This window comes from Ambystoma mexicanum, chromosome 6p, assembly GCF_040938575.1.
Source record: "Ambystoma mexicanum isolate Mex_15411 chromosome 6p, UKY_AmexF1_1, whole genome shotgun sequence".
Classification (NCBI taxonomy): domain Eukaryota; kingdom Metazoa; phylum Chordata; class Amphibia; order Caudata; family Ambystomatidae; genus Ambystoma; species Ambystoma mexicanum.
The window spans coordinates 598778963-598795273 of record NC_090935.1 but is presented as its reverse complement, the minus strand read 5'-3'; the positions used below and the strand labels follow the sequence as shown (position 1 = coordinate 598795273).

Below are 16311 nucleotides of genomic sequence, written 5' to 3'. Positions count from 1 at the left end.
GTGGAGCCTTGATTACATCAAACACAACTGCCTCCCGATGGCCATCCGGACCTACAAGTGTCACCTCAGCTGTGGAATGTGTTACCGGTCCAGAGGCAATTTCGGTTCCATCTACTGTGGTGATGACATCTTTGTTGGTTTTAGGACGCAGAGGGAGGTTTATCCTAGAGACCAATTCTCGATCCACATAGTTTCCTATAGCCCCGCTACCGATGTATGCCTTTATAGCATGCAACCGTTTAGGCTGTTCCGGATCTACGAGGACCATTGGCACAATGAAATGCGAGGTCTGAGAGTTAGTTTTCAAGCTCGGCAAGCGGACCCCTACGCTTGCCGGGCGTGGTCGTTTCCCGATACAGTTTTTCCATGGATTTTATCAGCGGCTCCTACCACCTTCTTGGGCGGTTTAACCGGGCAATCTCGTAGAAAGTGTCCAGAGGACCCACAATAAAGGCATAATTGCATCTGTCGTCTTCTTTCCCGTTCTTTTTGAGTTAGGGGTCCTTTAACCCCTCCGATTTGCATAGGCTCCGAGCCATCAGCCCCCTTGGGGTTAGTGTGGGTCTTGGCCAACACCCGGGTTTCAAACTTGGACCGATCTGCTTTTCTGTTTTGCAGCCTGTGATCCAATTGGACCACTAAGTCTATATATTCAGTGCGTTCTTGGGGCGGATTTACAACTTGTGCCAGGACATCTTTAAGTTCTCCGCGTAGACCTCGATAGAATAACGTGATTCTTTTATCCTCTGGCCAACCAGTTTCCACAATTAGTCTATTGAAGGTTGCAATGTAGGATAGAAGGTCTTGATTGCCCTGTTGCAGAGATAGAAGTTCGTCATCCAGAGCCTGTCCCTGGGAGTGTCGAGCAAATAACCTTTCCATGCTTGTTTGAAATCCTTGAAAATCACGAAGAATCGGGTCATCTTGAGTTACCAGTGGGACTGACCAATCGGCAGCACAGCCGCTGAGATATGACAACACAAAGGCTACCTTGGTCTGATCATTAGGGAAGGCCCCAGGTCTGCATAGGAAGTGCAAACGAAACTGATTCATGAATACGGCGAATCGTTTGGGGTCCCCAGCAAAGCGTTCAGGTGGAGCCAGCGGCATGTTTCCAGGTAGATTAATCTGCACCGGGTTACTGGAAACCACAGGAGCGGGGTTCCCCCCGGAACCAGGTAAAGGAGTTTGTCCAGCTTGACCTTGCAAAAGCTGTCTAGCCAGGTCATCAGCTCTATCCTTTATTACAATCACTTCCCTCCTGAGGGCACTAGTCTCTTGACGAGCGGCGTGTACTTCGGCCCGTAATTCCCCCAGTAATTGGGCCAACTGGTCAGTTTCGGAAGTTTCCATAGCGCCTGGGTGGGAATTTGTGGGAAGGCTTCGCGTTCTGTAACGCTCACCTGGTTCCCACGGGGGCGCTGGTCTAGTCTGGATTGCTGTGGCCTCTTCTAGCGTGATGCGCAGGACCCGGAACACCGATTGGACAGGACCTCCAAATGTGCTTGCCTGGCCCGTAGGAATATCCTTCTGCAGATGAGAAAGGGGATTAACAGTCTGCAGAATAGTGTGCAAGCTCCCCCCTTTCCCCCTTCGTTCCTCTCTAACTTCCTCCAAACCCCGGTTTAAGCTCACCTTATGGTTTGGAAGGATGAACTCTCCATCCTGCTTCTGGTGCAGGGGCGCACGTTCGTCCATTTACTTCACTGGTTTTCAGAATGGCGCTGGCAAAATCCACTTGACTTTCCTGAGCGATGCGCCGTAAGTATGAAACTTCAAAGTTCAAGTGAGGCCCCCTTTATGTTGTCTTTCTAACCTGTGATCTGTCCTTTATTTCAGGTGCAGAATGAAGGCGATGCGTCGAGGGGTTAAACTGCTGAGGTGAGTAGTGATGAGGACGATCCCTCTAAATGTCCTTATCATTCCCCAGAAATGTCTCTTGTCCTTTCCCCATAGGGGCCGGGGTACGGTACCTACCAACGGGGCGGCGCCGACCCGAAATGTGGAAGAAAAGCCGGTAAGTATTATGGCTGTTAATCAGGCTTTCCTTCTGTGTTCCTTCTGCTTACCTTTTGTTTCTTCCTCTCTCCCCTAGGTGCAAAGATGTGGCGTCCGATGCTGACAGCCGCGATGGAGCCGGGAGATGTCTCTAGGACAGGTGAGTGAAGCGTGGCGCTGCAGCGAGCAACGCAATGCTTTTAAATGGAAGTCTTTCTTCAGGGATGCTGGCGAGAAGATTCCGGATGCAGGTAAGAAGTTTGAAATAGTCCTTGGTTTTCACCTTTCTCTTCTCTTCCTTCCTTGTAGGTCTTCCAGGTTCGAGGCGGGCGTGGCTGGAGTCCAGGAGCAGGAGCAGACATGGTGAGAGTTAAGCTGCAGGAAGCAGAACAACGCGAAGCATGAGCTGCTGTCTGGGCGTGGCTTAAATAGCCTCCAAAGAAGTCCCAGGTATGTATCCTTCCCCAACTAGGTATGTATCCTTCCCTGGCCACGCCCGAGTGAAAAAATAGTCCCTATGAAAAAATAGTCCCTTTCAGGTCTCAGGGAGGCCTGAAGCGTGCAGCATGGTCTGCATCAGGTAAGTGCACAAAACACCTCCCTTTATGAGCCTGGCGCCTATGGCGCCAGGACTGAGTCCAAAGAGCCCCTATAAGGGGCCGCTGGGCTTTTACCCGAGGGCATGATGCCTGCTTCCGGGGGTGCTGGGCCTGGCCTGGTGCTCCGGGGGTAGGCATCATGACAGGAGGGTGAGGTGGGAGGAGAGGAGAAAGTGATCACTCCAGGAGAGAGGAGTGGAGAGAGGGACAGAGAGGGGAAGGTCAGAAGAGATCAGGGCATCGAGAGTGTGCCCAGCAGAATGGGTTGGCCCAGACGGGAGAATAGAGAGCGAGAGAGTGTCGCAGAGGTCGCGAAAGAGTCCAGAGGGGGGACAGGATGCATCCAGGTGGATGTTGAAGTCTCCAAGAAAGAGGAGTTGAGTGGTTGAGGACAGGAGTGAGGAGGAGAGGTCCGCCCACTCGGAGAGGAAGGAGGAAAATTGACCAGGTGGCCGATAGATAGTAGCCATAGTAAGGGAATGGCTAGGATAGAGGGAGAGTCGGCAGACAAGACATTGAAAAGAGGAGTATGTCTGCGTGGGAATAGCAGTGGCAGGAATCCACTCAGGGAAGATAAGGGCCACCCCCCCAGCACGGTTGGGCCTGGGCACGGAGAGGATCTTGTAGCCGTCGGGTAGGAGTGTGTCAAAGCTGGTGACAGAGCTGGCCGTGAACCATGTCTCAGTGAGACCGAGTATGTCAAGGTCCAGTTCCTCAAGAAGGCGGCAGATATCAGAGGAATGTTTGACGGCAGAGCGAGAGTTAAGAGTGGCAATGTGGAGAAGGTTGCCATCTTTGAAGGACTTCCGGGGAGGGGTACAGATCAGAGGTACGCCCTGCGGAGGAGAAGGAGCACGGGAGGGGCCAGGGAGGGAGGGTAGAGGCAAGGTAGCCGAGGACAGAGGAGGGGGGACAGAAGGAGAGGAAAGGAAGTTGAGACCAAGACGGTCCCATTAGCGTAGACATTAATGACGGCCTTAGAGGAGTGGAAGGAGGCCAAGAGGACGTCCCAGCGGGTGCCACCATTAATGGGAGAAGACGAGAAAGGAGAGAGAACAGAGACCATATGAAGGGTCCATAGGTCAGGTGAAGGCACGAAAAAGAGGATGTCAGTGAGGGTTTCCTTCCTACCAGATTTAGTGAGGAGAGCAGGATAGTCAATGGAGAAGCAGTTGGAGAAGATGGGAGAGATAGAGAGCACCATAGAGTAGGTGAGAGAGGAGACAGGTGGAGGTACAGGAGGAGGACAGTAGCAGAGAATAGGCAGATAATGGAGCGGGTGGTAGGCAGATTGCGTAATAGGACACGATGAAGACACACAGGCTTAGAGTTAATACAAGGACAGTTATGTGTGAGAATCCTGGAAAGGGGAAAAAAAAGGCCTAGGTTTCAAAGCAATTTTAAATACTGAGACAGTGCATATTATACAAGGCGGACACACCTAAGTTTGAGAATCCTGGAAAGGGGGGAAAAAGGCCTAGGATTCACAAGCACTTTTAAATACTGAGACAGTGCATATTATACAAGGCGGACACACCTAAGTTTGAGAATCCTGGAAAGGGGGAAAAAGGCCTAGGTTTCACAAGCAATTTTAAATACTGAGACAGTGCATATTATACAAGGCGGACACACCTAAGTTTGAGAATCCTCGAAAGGGGGAAAAAGGCCTAGGTTTCACAAGCAATTTTAAATACCGAGACAGTGCATATTATACAAGGCGGACACACCTAAGTTTGAGAATCCTGGAAAGAGGGAAAAGGGCCTAGGTTTCACAAGCAATTTTTAAATACTGAGACAGTGCATATTATGAATTGAAATGATGCAATGAATAGACAGGAGGACAGAACCTAGAAGGGGGGGGGGTGTTCAGGGGGAGCAAGAAGGCAGGGTGGCCTGGACCAATGGGCAGGGGGAAACAACAGGCAACAGGCGTCCCCTGCGGACACCTGCAGACACAACCAGGAGCCGCCTAAGGGAGCCGCCCTTTGCCTAGTGGGGCCTTAGCCATGAGGGGGCTGCCGGGCAGGGGCTGCCCTGTGGAGGCCGGGGATAAGGCACGATAGGCCAATCAGGAGGGGGGGGATGGGCATGCAGGGAGGCGGGCAGGAGGAGGGGAGAGAGAGAGAGGGAAAGTGGAGGAAAGGGGAACAGGGACCACAGCACACGGGCCGTTAGAACAAACAAAGAAAAAAAAGTAGCCCAAGACAAGCAAAGATTTTGAAACAAGTCTCGGAGAGGCTCTCACCTGGTGGAGGGCGGCGCTGTGTCCACCAGCTCAGCCAAGGGTGGAATGGCGAGCGAGGACGGTGCCCAGCGAGGAAAGGCACCCGGAAGCCCTGCAGGGAGAAGGAACCAATCAGGAGGGGGGTGGGCGTGCAGGGAGGCGGGCGGGAGGAGGGGAGAGAGAGAGAGGGAAAGCGGAGGGAAGGGGAACAGGGACCACGGCACACGGGCCGTTAGAACAAACAAAGAAAAGAAAGTAGCCCAGGACAAGCAAAGATTTTGAAACAAGCCTCGGAGAGGCTCTCACCTGGTGGAGGGCGGCGCTGTGTCCACCAGCTCAGCCAAGGGTGGAATGGCGAGCGAGGACGGTGCCCAGCGAGGAAAGGCACCCGGAAGCCCAGCAGGGAGAAGGAACCAACCAGGAGGGGGGTGGGCGTGCAGGGAGGCGGGCGGGAGGAGGGGAGAGAGAGAGAGGGAAAGCGGAGGGAAGGGGAACAGGGACCACGGCACACGGGCCGTTAGAACAAACAAAGAAAAGAAAGTAGCCCAAGACAAGCAAAGATTTTGAAACAAGCCTCGGAGAGGCTCTCACCTGGTGGAGGGCGGCGCTGTGTCCACCAGCTCAGCCAAGGGTGGAATGGCGACACCAGTTAAACTGAACACTGTGTCCTCCATCTCGTCCTCCAGAGTACGCACCCCTCAGACAAGTTCATCAAAAGATGGTGGTTTCTGGGTCCGTTCTCTGAGTCGTAGCTGCAGAAGCAACAGTGGCAGCGATTTGGTTCTGTGCATGACCTGTTACAGCGTGACCAGGTTCAGGCTTTTCGGTATTGCCCTTCTGTTGCAAAGCCAGCTGAAAAATCATCTCAGTCTTGGCCAGATATTCAGAGAAGTGCTTGCCCTGAGGTGGCATAGTATTTCACTCAGTGGCTCCAAACAGTGCCTCCAGCATGTACATGATGTCCTTCACTGTGGGATATGGATGTGTGGCTGGACTCTTGACTAGACAGTTCAACAGCAACCCATAGGTCATTGCCTAAGGCCTATGGGCCTAAGGCCTAAGGCAACCCAAACATGGCGGGTATAGCCCAATTCTACTAATTTAGCCATAGCTGGTGCCTGTTGCATCCTGAGAAGGATGATTATCTTTAGTATTCTTCGGTTCATGATGCAGACTTGTGCATAGATTAAATGATGGTCTCTGCAAATATATTGAACAAGGTCCCCTCAAGGAGATATAGGATACACTTTGGAAGATTGAACGGGTCTGAAAGAACTGTAGGGGAAACCCTCTATATCCAAGGAGGCAGCCTTGTTAGGAGACATTAAGACTAAGTTGGATGAATTCAGATAATTGGCAGAATGGCAAGTGGGGTATATGGATCATAGGACTTCAGCGAGAAGGCATGAAGAAAGGGATACATCAGGTACGTTTCTTTCATGGTCAGTGAAGCAAGAGAAAAGACAAACACCCATCATGGGGATAAAGAATGCCCAGGAACACAGATGTACTGACAGCACAACTATTAACCATGTCTTCAGGCAGTTGTCCCGCACTAAAGATGACATTGACAAATAGTTGATCTACCATTGGAATGTCTAGAGGGTGAACTGGGTGCAGAAATGAATGTATCTATCCTGCTGGAGTAAGTGGTAGCAGTGGTTAAAACAATGGCCAACAATATAGTCTTGAGCACTGATGGTCTGACATCCAAATTCTACATGGAATACATCCACGAGAATGCGCCAAATCTGATAGCCATGTACAAGATGCCTTTTTGAGAAGACAAGCTCCTGATTTCAACTAAAACAACATTGACCACTGTCTTTCAAAAAGTGGATAAAGAAAGGGATGGCTGCTTTTCCCAGAGGCCATTGCCACTGGTTAATACAGAGAACACAATTCTGCAAAAAATACGGGCTGACGATTGATAAAGAGTATGCCTCTTTTGGCTAGGCCTGGTCCCAGATAGAGCAGCAATGAATCATGGTTAACGCCTGTTTGCTATCATGCAGAATATCGATTCTAAATTATCAGCATTGTTACTACTACTCTTGATGCTGAAGTATTTAAACACTCAGGTTTGAGATTACAACACATCAAACGGATTTGATTGTTGTACCTTAAACCTGAGTCATTGGTAGTAATGAATAGAACACAGTCTACCCTCTTTCTCCACTCCTCACTGTTGATCAAGCTGTTAGTGTTTCTCCTCCAACAGGAACATGCTGATAAAGGCATATGAATACACACAAAAATGCACCTTGTATCCCTCTATATGGGCAATATACTATTTATGTGTAACATCCTGAGGCAAAGCTAAAACAGCTGATCAGACAAATCCTTATACAGGGAATTTAGCAAATTAAAGGTAAACTAGACTAAATGGGAACTTCTTAAGCTTACACCATGAAGAAGGTAGTTGAGACAGACATGGGATTCTAATGGAGCCTGGTCTGAACACAAATTGGATTAACATTATTTCACACCTTAGACAGATTAGAGAAATACTGCCCGGTGGGTTACACGTCCCATCTCCATGATTGGCCAAATTTCACTTAAGATGATAGCTGTCCTTTAATTGTATACATATACTAGAATATACAACTGAGCCCTCTGACAAGTTATTTTAAAAGGCTAAACAAACTGATAACTAGGATCCTATGGGCAGGGAAAATCCGACAAACTGCTCTGGACACTTTGTGTCACCCCTACAAAATGGGAGGACTGGATTATGTATATGCATAAGCATATAAAAAAAAGCAGTAGCACACTACATGCCTTTAAAGAATCTGCCATACTGTTCCTGAACATGGGTAGCTTAGTCCATATTGGTTGAGAGAACAAGGGAAAACATGATATACTTACCAAATATTCTTATTTTTGAAGTACCTTACCTCCTGATCCCAATTTCAACATAGATTCAAAAAGCTAGAAATTCACATTTTTTTAGATCTATTTATAGATGGTTGCTTCATAACTTTAGATAAATTGTTAGAGAAAGGTGAGATAAATGGCTTAATGATATTACTTTACTATAGGCTATGAATAGTGCTTAAGCAACATTTTGCAGAGCAATAAAGATGGGCAGGCAGATTGTGCACAGACGAGACTAGCATCCTCAGAATACTGCGGCAAAATGATCCACCACAAACGTTTCCATCAGGTGTATTACACCTCACACTGCTAGCATATTTATATACCACAAGTGACGGATGAGTGCTACAGATGTGGCAGGGAAAGCACCCATTGTATTCACTTAGTTTGGTTATACCCATAGAGTTGCTCACATATATGAAGGCGACATACCACTCACACCTAAAATATGGCTGCTTGGCATATTTACAGTAGAATCCAAAATTTCTGAAAATTGCATTGTATTGCCATAGGCAAGCAGATAAACACTGTGGGCTTCATCACGAGTTGGGCGGTCTCCCAGCTGTAAAACCGCCCAACTGTAATAGCGTTGGCGCCCACCGGTCTGGCGGTATTATCCCCAGATCACGGGTTGGGCGTTAACTGTAAATCCCCATTCCCCATTGGGTCCACAGGACCCAATGGGGAATCTTCGGCACTAAAACCGCACACTAATACAGCCGCCGGGAATACAGTCCGCTAAATGGGATTTTCACCTCCAGGAAAAAGCTGGAGGTAAAACAGCCCATTTAGCGCCCAACTCGTGATAACTCGTGATAGGGCCAGCCCTTAAATGCAGCAGCAATACCGTTACCACGGCATTTAAGGGCTACAGCCCAACTCGTGATGAGGCCCTGTGTCTTGATTTAACCGTCATGATGACCAACATATATATGGGAAGATCTGCATGCTTACCTCACTGGGGACAAACCAGAGGGGAATATGACAGGCAACTGCATGAGACTGAAAGATAAAGTCTGGAGTGTTTAAAAGTTCACATAAACTCTTTGTACAGGATGCGCATGGATGCTAAAATGATATGCAGAGGTTTGTGTTGATTATAATGAAGGAATCTACAGCCAATGTAACCGTTTCTAATAGTAGAAGTGTTGTCAGTCATAAAGCAAGAAACCTTATGTGCTCTTTGAGCTCATTGTATTATGCTTATTTTGTTGAAATTTAGAATTGGCAAGCAAATAAATATTACTTTAGAGAAAATAAATGTTAAAATCAAAACAAAGATAAACAATTGAAGCTTCAAATGACAGACATGTAGATACATGTATCTTATTCCTTCTTTTTATTCTTCCCATTCACCATTTTTTAATTTCTGTACCCGTAATCCTTCTAATCTTATTTATCCTGCTTGTTTTCCTCATATTAATCTTGATCTGTGGAATGCGCGTTAGCTCTATAATAAGTCTCATTCTGTACTGATGCTTTTCTGCATCTTAATCTTCACTTTTGATGTATTACGAAACTCGGATTTCTTCTTATAAAAATGCTGTTCCTGCGTCGCTTAATACATCTGATTCTTCCTTTTTACACACTCCCCACCCTTCTGGTCCGGGGGAGGTGTTACTGGCATTCTATATTGCTCTAATTGCATTCCTCTTTCTACTTTTCCTTCTCTTCCTACCTTTTCATCTATTGAGTATTCACTCAAAACGTTTGTTAAACCTTATTCGCTCTTTAATTGATTTATTGTCCTCCAGGTCCAATTAGTTCATTCTCTGTTGATCCTGATGCCCTGTTATCCGCTGTGTTACCTTCTCCTACTCCATTTCTTTCTTGGGTGATTTTAATCTTCCTTTCTCTACTACTCATGCATCGCTTCTCCTTCTTTCTATCCTTGATTCTTGTAATCTTACTCCGATTTGTTCTCCTCCCTCTCATGTCTTTGGCTCTCAATTAGTTCTCATCTTTTATTCTCCGTTATCTTTGTCTTCTGTGTCGGCTGTTTCAGTATATTCCTCTGATCATTTTCTTCTTCATTTTTCTATCTTTCCTTCTTTTCTTTTTGCTAATTTTTCTCCTTGTACTACTTCTTTCAGTCTTGATCATTGTGCTTTTAATACTCTTTTATTTGTTTCTTCCTGTATTTCTACACTCCCTTCTTATCCCCCATTTGCAATCTCTTCCTGCTGTTGATGTGATTATTCAACTTTCGTCTTCTCTTTCTTCCTCACTTGATTCTCTAGTTACTGCTTCTTTTGTTCCTACTCCGGAGCCTTCACAGCCTTGGACTACCCTACAACTTCGCACAATGCAGCAAACTCTTTGCCGTTTGGAGCGTTGATGGAAGAAGTCTCACTCTGACACTGATTCTCTGGCGCTGTCGTCATATCATTCTGTTTTATGATGAAGCTCTACTTGCTGCTAATGTCTTTTCTATTCTGAATTACTTCAATCTCAGTCTTCTCATCCTCGTGGTCATTTTTTGACTCTTTCTCATTTACTTTCTCCTCCTGACATTACTTCTAGTTCTTCTCTTTCTGGCACTGATCCTGCATCTTATTTTTCCATGAAAGTTGTTGCTCTCTGTCCCTTCTTCTTCTCCTCCTTCTACTTCTTCTTCCACTAGTCATTCCGTGGCTCTGTCATCATTCTTTCCTATCACTGTCCCTCTTCTCCATGGGTTTTCCGAGGACTCGGCCGAGGACTTAGGCTATTTATGTTTGGATGGCTGATCGCTATTTGGTTCTGGATTCTGTAAAAACACAAGTTCTTTTCTTTCTGTCATCAACAATGCCTCCTCTTTCTCCCCCAACTTTTACTTCTTTTCCACTCTTGTTGCTTCCTTTTCTCTTTCTGCCCATAATCAGGGTCTTTATCTTGATTCTGAGCTTTCATTCTCTCATCATATTTCTTTGCTCTCATGCCTATGTCATTTTTATCTATTTAACATCTGCAAGACTAGAGCTTCAATGCTGAAAACTCTTAATTTCTTCTTTAATTTTTTCTCATCTGTTTTATTGTGGTGACTGGCTCCTCTTAAATATATTTTGAATTTCTCTACTTGTCTCCTCTGTTCTCTTTCTCCTCGTGATTCTATTTCTTCATTTTTATCTTCTCTGGGATGGCTGTCCTTTTACTCTCTTCTCAAATTCAACTATTTGCTCTGTCTCTTTTTCTTGTAACGGTTCCACTTCCTCCTTGTGCTCAGTCTCGTTTCCACTCTTTTTCTTTACTTACATTACAGTGGAACGCACTTCCTCTTTCTCTACGTTTTATAACTTCGTTTTCATCTTTCCGTTCTGCTCTTAATGCTCATCTTTTGTAATTGAGTTCATCATATTATGAACATTGTATTGTACCGTGGTGCAGAGGCGTTGCTAGGGGGGGGCTTAAGGGGCTATAGCCCTGGGTCTTTTGGTTGTAGCCCCGGATAGAAGATAGGTACTACAACCAAAGGCTAACTAGCCCCGAGTCCCGACGATCCCGACATTAGCGCAGCCCCGGATCTTTTCAACACCTAGCAACACCCCTGCCTGGTGTGATATTTGTCCAACGCTTTGGCATACAGAGCTTAATAAAAATAAACGAAATACGAAAAAATACAAAATAGATGTATTCATAAAAGTGTAAAGTAAGTGTGTAGAGTGAGCCCTACACACCAGAAAAAATAAAACCCACTAGAGAAAAAGGCCCAGCTCACCTCTTGCAAGGAGAACAAGGTTTTTGCTCACAATAAATGCAAGTACATGCCAGCAAAGAACTCTGCTGCCACGGAGCGCTCTGACAAAAGCAGCCCAAACAATGGTTTATAAAGGTTCACAGTGTTGCAAGTGACGTAACTCACATAGGTTACACATCCAGGTAGCTGGTTGGTGTGACCCTATACACATATGCCAGGCAATTGGTCCCAGCATCTTCTGTCCATCTTCTTCCATGTAGGGATCTTCGTCTTTCGTCATCAGGTACAATGGCTCTAATTGGCAATTTTAGTTACACAAGTCATTATTTATTTGCTTCTATAATGCACCTGTACCAAGGCAATGAGCGTGGCGGCTACTTTGAAGGTTGTGATAACTTTCTCAGAACTACCTGAACCCCAGCTCCAATCCCAGACACGTCAGCGCCTCCTCAACATTCCCACCCGTGGCATACATTTCTTACCTTCTCCCCTGGCAACCTTGCAGCATAAATCACATGAACTAATGATGGGGGCAGCCGCTCTGCTCTCTGATCTTCTTGATCGATTGGTCACTTTACAGTTTTATGACCAGGGGTTTTGGGCTAGTCAGTGTACATAAATGTTTGTGTCCGGGGCATGGGTGTTGCGGGCCGCTATAACTTATAGATCTGGATGGTGAAGGCTAAAGCCCTCAGCCCCCTTTCTTGTGGAATATCTTATCAAAGACCCATTCCAGCCCTCTCTTGGCCTTGTAGGGCACATTTCCTTCTGGGTTGCATGCACTTCAGATAAGACATAATAAAGAACTGTGTGTGTGAGTATTCAAGAAATTAACCTTCTGCAAAGCTACCAGGGGCTGCGAGCAAAGAACGGATGCACACACTTCCAACCCTCGGGACTGAATGTAATTGTACTAGTATAAACATCACACTAGGCCGCCATTTCAAAATGGCATCTAACTTCTAAAATGGAATTTCATTACACATGTGATACCAATATTACATTCAACCTTACCGCCACATTTACTGTCTCCCTTTTCCACATTTGGCAATAAACAATACCAATACACAGATTTTGCCACTAATATACATTTATCAACATATTTAATATATATACAACCACATACATATATGGAATGTATAGATAGAATGCAAAAAATCAATATAAAAACAAAGCATACATAAATGTTCATAATAAAACTATTCCCGAGTTAAAAACTGAAAACCTCAGGAATCAAATCACAATGTATACACACAGATACGCACCCGCACACAAACATCATGCACTACAAGGATAAGTAATTCATCTGCATCCATTATTGCATAAAACAAATGCCCACACCAATAAAAATGTATTGTATAGCAAAATGATTTTTAAGCACTTACACCCAAAATTAACACGTTACCATGTTTGCACATTAATACAAATGTACACGCAAGAGTGAGTAAAGGTTTAAATAAAGTTGTTTGTAATGTTGTTTTAAAGTAATAAAGTAACATGTTCTCTTGGAAATACACTGTTTCCACTAGTTTGTATTTGCCTGTTAACAAATGTTGGTGTTTCAAATGTTTGCAGACCTTATCATTTTTGGGGTAGAGTAACTTTATATTTCTGTCTCTGTCACTCTCTCTCTATATGTGTTTATTAATATATATACTATATAGAGAGAGTGACAGACAGAAATGTAAGGTGGGATATTTGCCCTAGGTGATGGGATTATGTTTTTGTGTGTGGGCTTAAAACATGGTTTGCTCTGGGGTCTGAGGTCTTAGAAGCGGGGTGCTCAGGATGTCTGTGTATTCTCATCACCTAGGGCGATAATATCACCTTGTGCGGTTTCACTCCACAACTGAGAATAAATTACCAATAGTAATATACCTCTGCATCGAACTAGGTAACAGAGGAATATCCTAAAGGATCCACAGAGAAGTCAACCGGCAGGCATTGATCTTTGATACACGCCTTCTTCTATAAGTATGTCAATCCCAAAGGCCAACAAGGCTGCCTTTATCAGCATGATCCAACAGAGGATGTATTCCTGCTAATATTGTATGCTTTCCTTTCACCTAGCATCATTTCAAATATTATTGCATGTATCTAAGTATTCCTGCTTAATTTCCAAAGAGAACAGGACTTGAGGTAAAGGAGCAGTTGGTGAGCAGGGATTTCATTCTTATGAGCAGAGGCCCTTTCAATTTTTCTCTCTATTTCTCGTACATATTAAGCAATTGTTGTACATGATCCTTGAAGTACAGACAGAGCGGGGTAGGAATCCTTTCAGAATAGTAGATATTAGCTGTGTATGGGGTGTCTGCGCCCTCCCACAATGAGGTCCTATATTCTGATATAATCAATTCATTAATTCCACAATCTCAATATAAAAAGTATTATATTTATTGATGTACAGAATAAGGTCTTCAACCGACACGTGTTTCGACCCACCAGGTCGTTCTCAAGGCCGTTCAGATTAGAACAAATGATAAGGACCGTGTTTCTAGTAGGAATGCTCGGAATAGTTGAGCTATGGAAAGGTCAAAGAGTCCCAGTAAGCAAGTCTTGCGTGTCTGTAATATCGGGTACAATCCATTGTCAATGCCGCATTTTAGGGTTCACAATACCCACTAGTATTAGCCTCCCTTTGTCACATTTTCCCTAAGACTTTAGCGCCTTCCAATTAGGATCGTACCCGTACATCTGAAATGTATCCTTTCAGAATAGCACGCAATTTGAACCATCTTAATGTTGAAATTCAAGAATTAAGAAAGTGGCTTAACACTTTCGTGGGGGAAGAGTTTTTTGCCCAATAATCAGATTGCATTTGATTTGAGAAGTGGTAATGAAAAAGTATAAATCTACTATAATTAGCAAAGTTTCAAGAGTGAGGTTGTTTTTTTCTCTATATGGTGAAGTATATTTCCCAAGAGGAGCTATAACGTTGACTGCCTGTTACTGCAGTGTATGGGCCTCATTACGAGGTTGGTGCTAGTCATGGCGCTACTAGCGCCATGACTAGCACCAATAACGGGACCATGTCCGCCCTCGTTCAGTGGGGATTTACCAGTCCAGTCCAACCTTGGTGGGACCGGTAAGTCCCCATTGTAAAAGCCATTCCCCATTCCCATTTGAGCCCCCATAGGGCTCAATGGGAAGGCGTCAATAACGGTACCGCAAACTGCGGTACCGTTATTGACCCCGATATCCCTTAACGGGTCCCGCCCACAACGCCTGGTAAAACCAGGTGTTAAGGGAGGGACCCGCTAAGGGACCTCGGAATAGGGCGCCAAGGGATTACCGGCACCGGTGTCATTACCGGTGCCCGGTATCCCTTTGCGCCCACCTCAGAATGAGGCCCTATGTATGTAAGTGCATGACTTATGAAGTGCAAACCTACTGAGTGCTGAACAAAGAATCAAATATACTTACTTGCTGGACCATTTAGCGCAGACCTTAAAATACATGTTAATGTCTACTATGTTGTGTTGCTCATGTCTTCATATATAACGTTCACATGATTTTTTATTTGTAGAATCTCACTCATTCAGGCACAAAAGTCGGAGGAAAGAATCCCTGGATGCTAAATCAATAACATCGAGGAGCAGTGATGGTGAGGAATGCATCTAATACTTGCCTTGTAGCATGCATGTGTCTAATGGATTATTGAGACCCTGGCTGGCAAATCCTCCTTTTGGGAACAATTTATTGAGTGGCGTATGCATGATTGTGAGATATTCAAATAAATGTAATTGTTACTGATGAGCTTGGTGTGTTTATTAAATACAAGCTCTAGAGTGCTGTTTACTTATTAGTAAGTATCGAAAAAAGAAAAAGGATAAAACAAATACTGAAGAATGTAGAGCTGTTTAAAAATATGTCAATAACCAAATATTTAAGCAATTGGAGTCACATTATTAATAAGATATTTTGTAAAAAAAATTAACAATGTAGGTTTCAATGTTTTTTTTAAAAACTGGTAAGCATAGTAATTGGGATCACCCATGTAGGTATTGACTGGGGTGGGGTCAAAGGGACTAGCGACAAAGCTGTGGGAGCTTCCTCATGTACTTGTTAGAAAATGTTCTTCAATTAAAGCCAAACAAAATGAAGATTTTATTCTTGGGTCCAAAAAAAAAGCTCACGGAGCCGATGAAATCACACTGCTTCCCTTCATTATTTCATTTACCATTGTCATTTGCATCTCAAGTAAACATCTGGGCTATCATTGGTCACATGACTTGAACCTGGATTTCGAAATAAATCTGTTAAATCTTGACATTACGCCTTCTTTTACAAGCCCTTCCATTTTGGACCAAAAACTCTTGCCCAGGGGTGGGGGGTTCCCTAATCAAGACTATTGTAATTCCCTCTGCCTGGCGATTTCAGATTATCCAATCAACCGTTTGCAAAAAAGTGAAAATGCAGCAATTCCTTTGATCGAACAATTTTCACGATCAGGCCACGTTTCCTAATGTGGACAAATACAGCTCCCTGTCTCTGCCAGGATTAAGTTTAAAGTGGTATGTTCCACTTTAAAATGCCTGCATGGCCTGGCTCCTCCTTACCTGGAAAAGAAAAGTATTCATTAACAGCCTAGGAGAGCTGTCCGCTCAAAAGAGCATCTGCTACTGGTTACTCAGAGCTTTTTAGGTTTCGGCCCCTTGCCTTTGGAATAGCCTTCCCATTCAAATTCGTTCCATCAATAGTTTGCTTGCTTTTCGTAAAGCTATTAAAACCTGGATTTTCTGATAATCTGATGGCTTTGCATACCTCTGTCATGCGTTTTACTGAACATTAAAAGAATAAGTGTTTGCACCTTGATAACATTTCTTTTGACTGTGATGTGTTATACATCCAATAAAGAAAAACATACTTGTCAATACATGCTTAGGAGTGCACGTTCACTTAGCCAATTTTGCTCCTGTGAACCAGCTCCTAAGGTT

General features: G+C 44.7%; 1 protein-coding gene across 2 annotated transcripts in view; it reads left to right on the top strand.

Moving 5' to 3' along the window:
• Nucleotides 1–16311, top strand: part of PDE8B (phosphodiesterase 8B) — a 1197077-nt gene that overhangs the window by 850547 nt on the left and 330219 nt on the right. For both annotated transcript variants that reach the window (XM_069627430.1, XM_069627431.1), the window contains one exon: nucleotides 14901–14978. In XM_069627430.1, the coding sequence (XP_069483531.1) occupies nucleotides 14901–14978 (78 nt within the window). The remainder of the gene's footprint in view (nucleotides 1–14900; nucleotides 14979–16311) is intronic.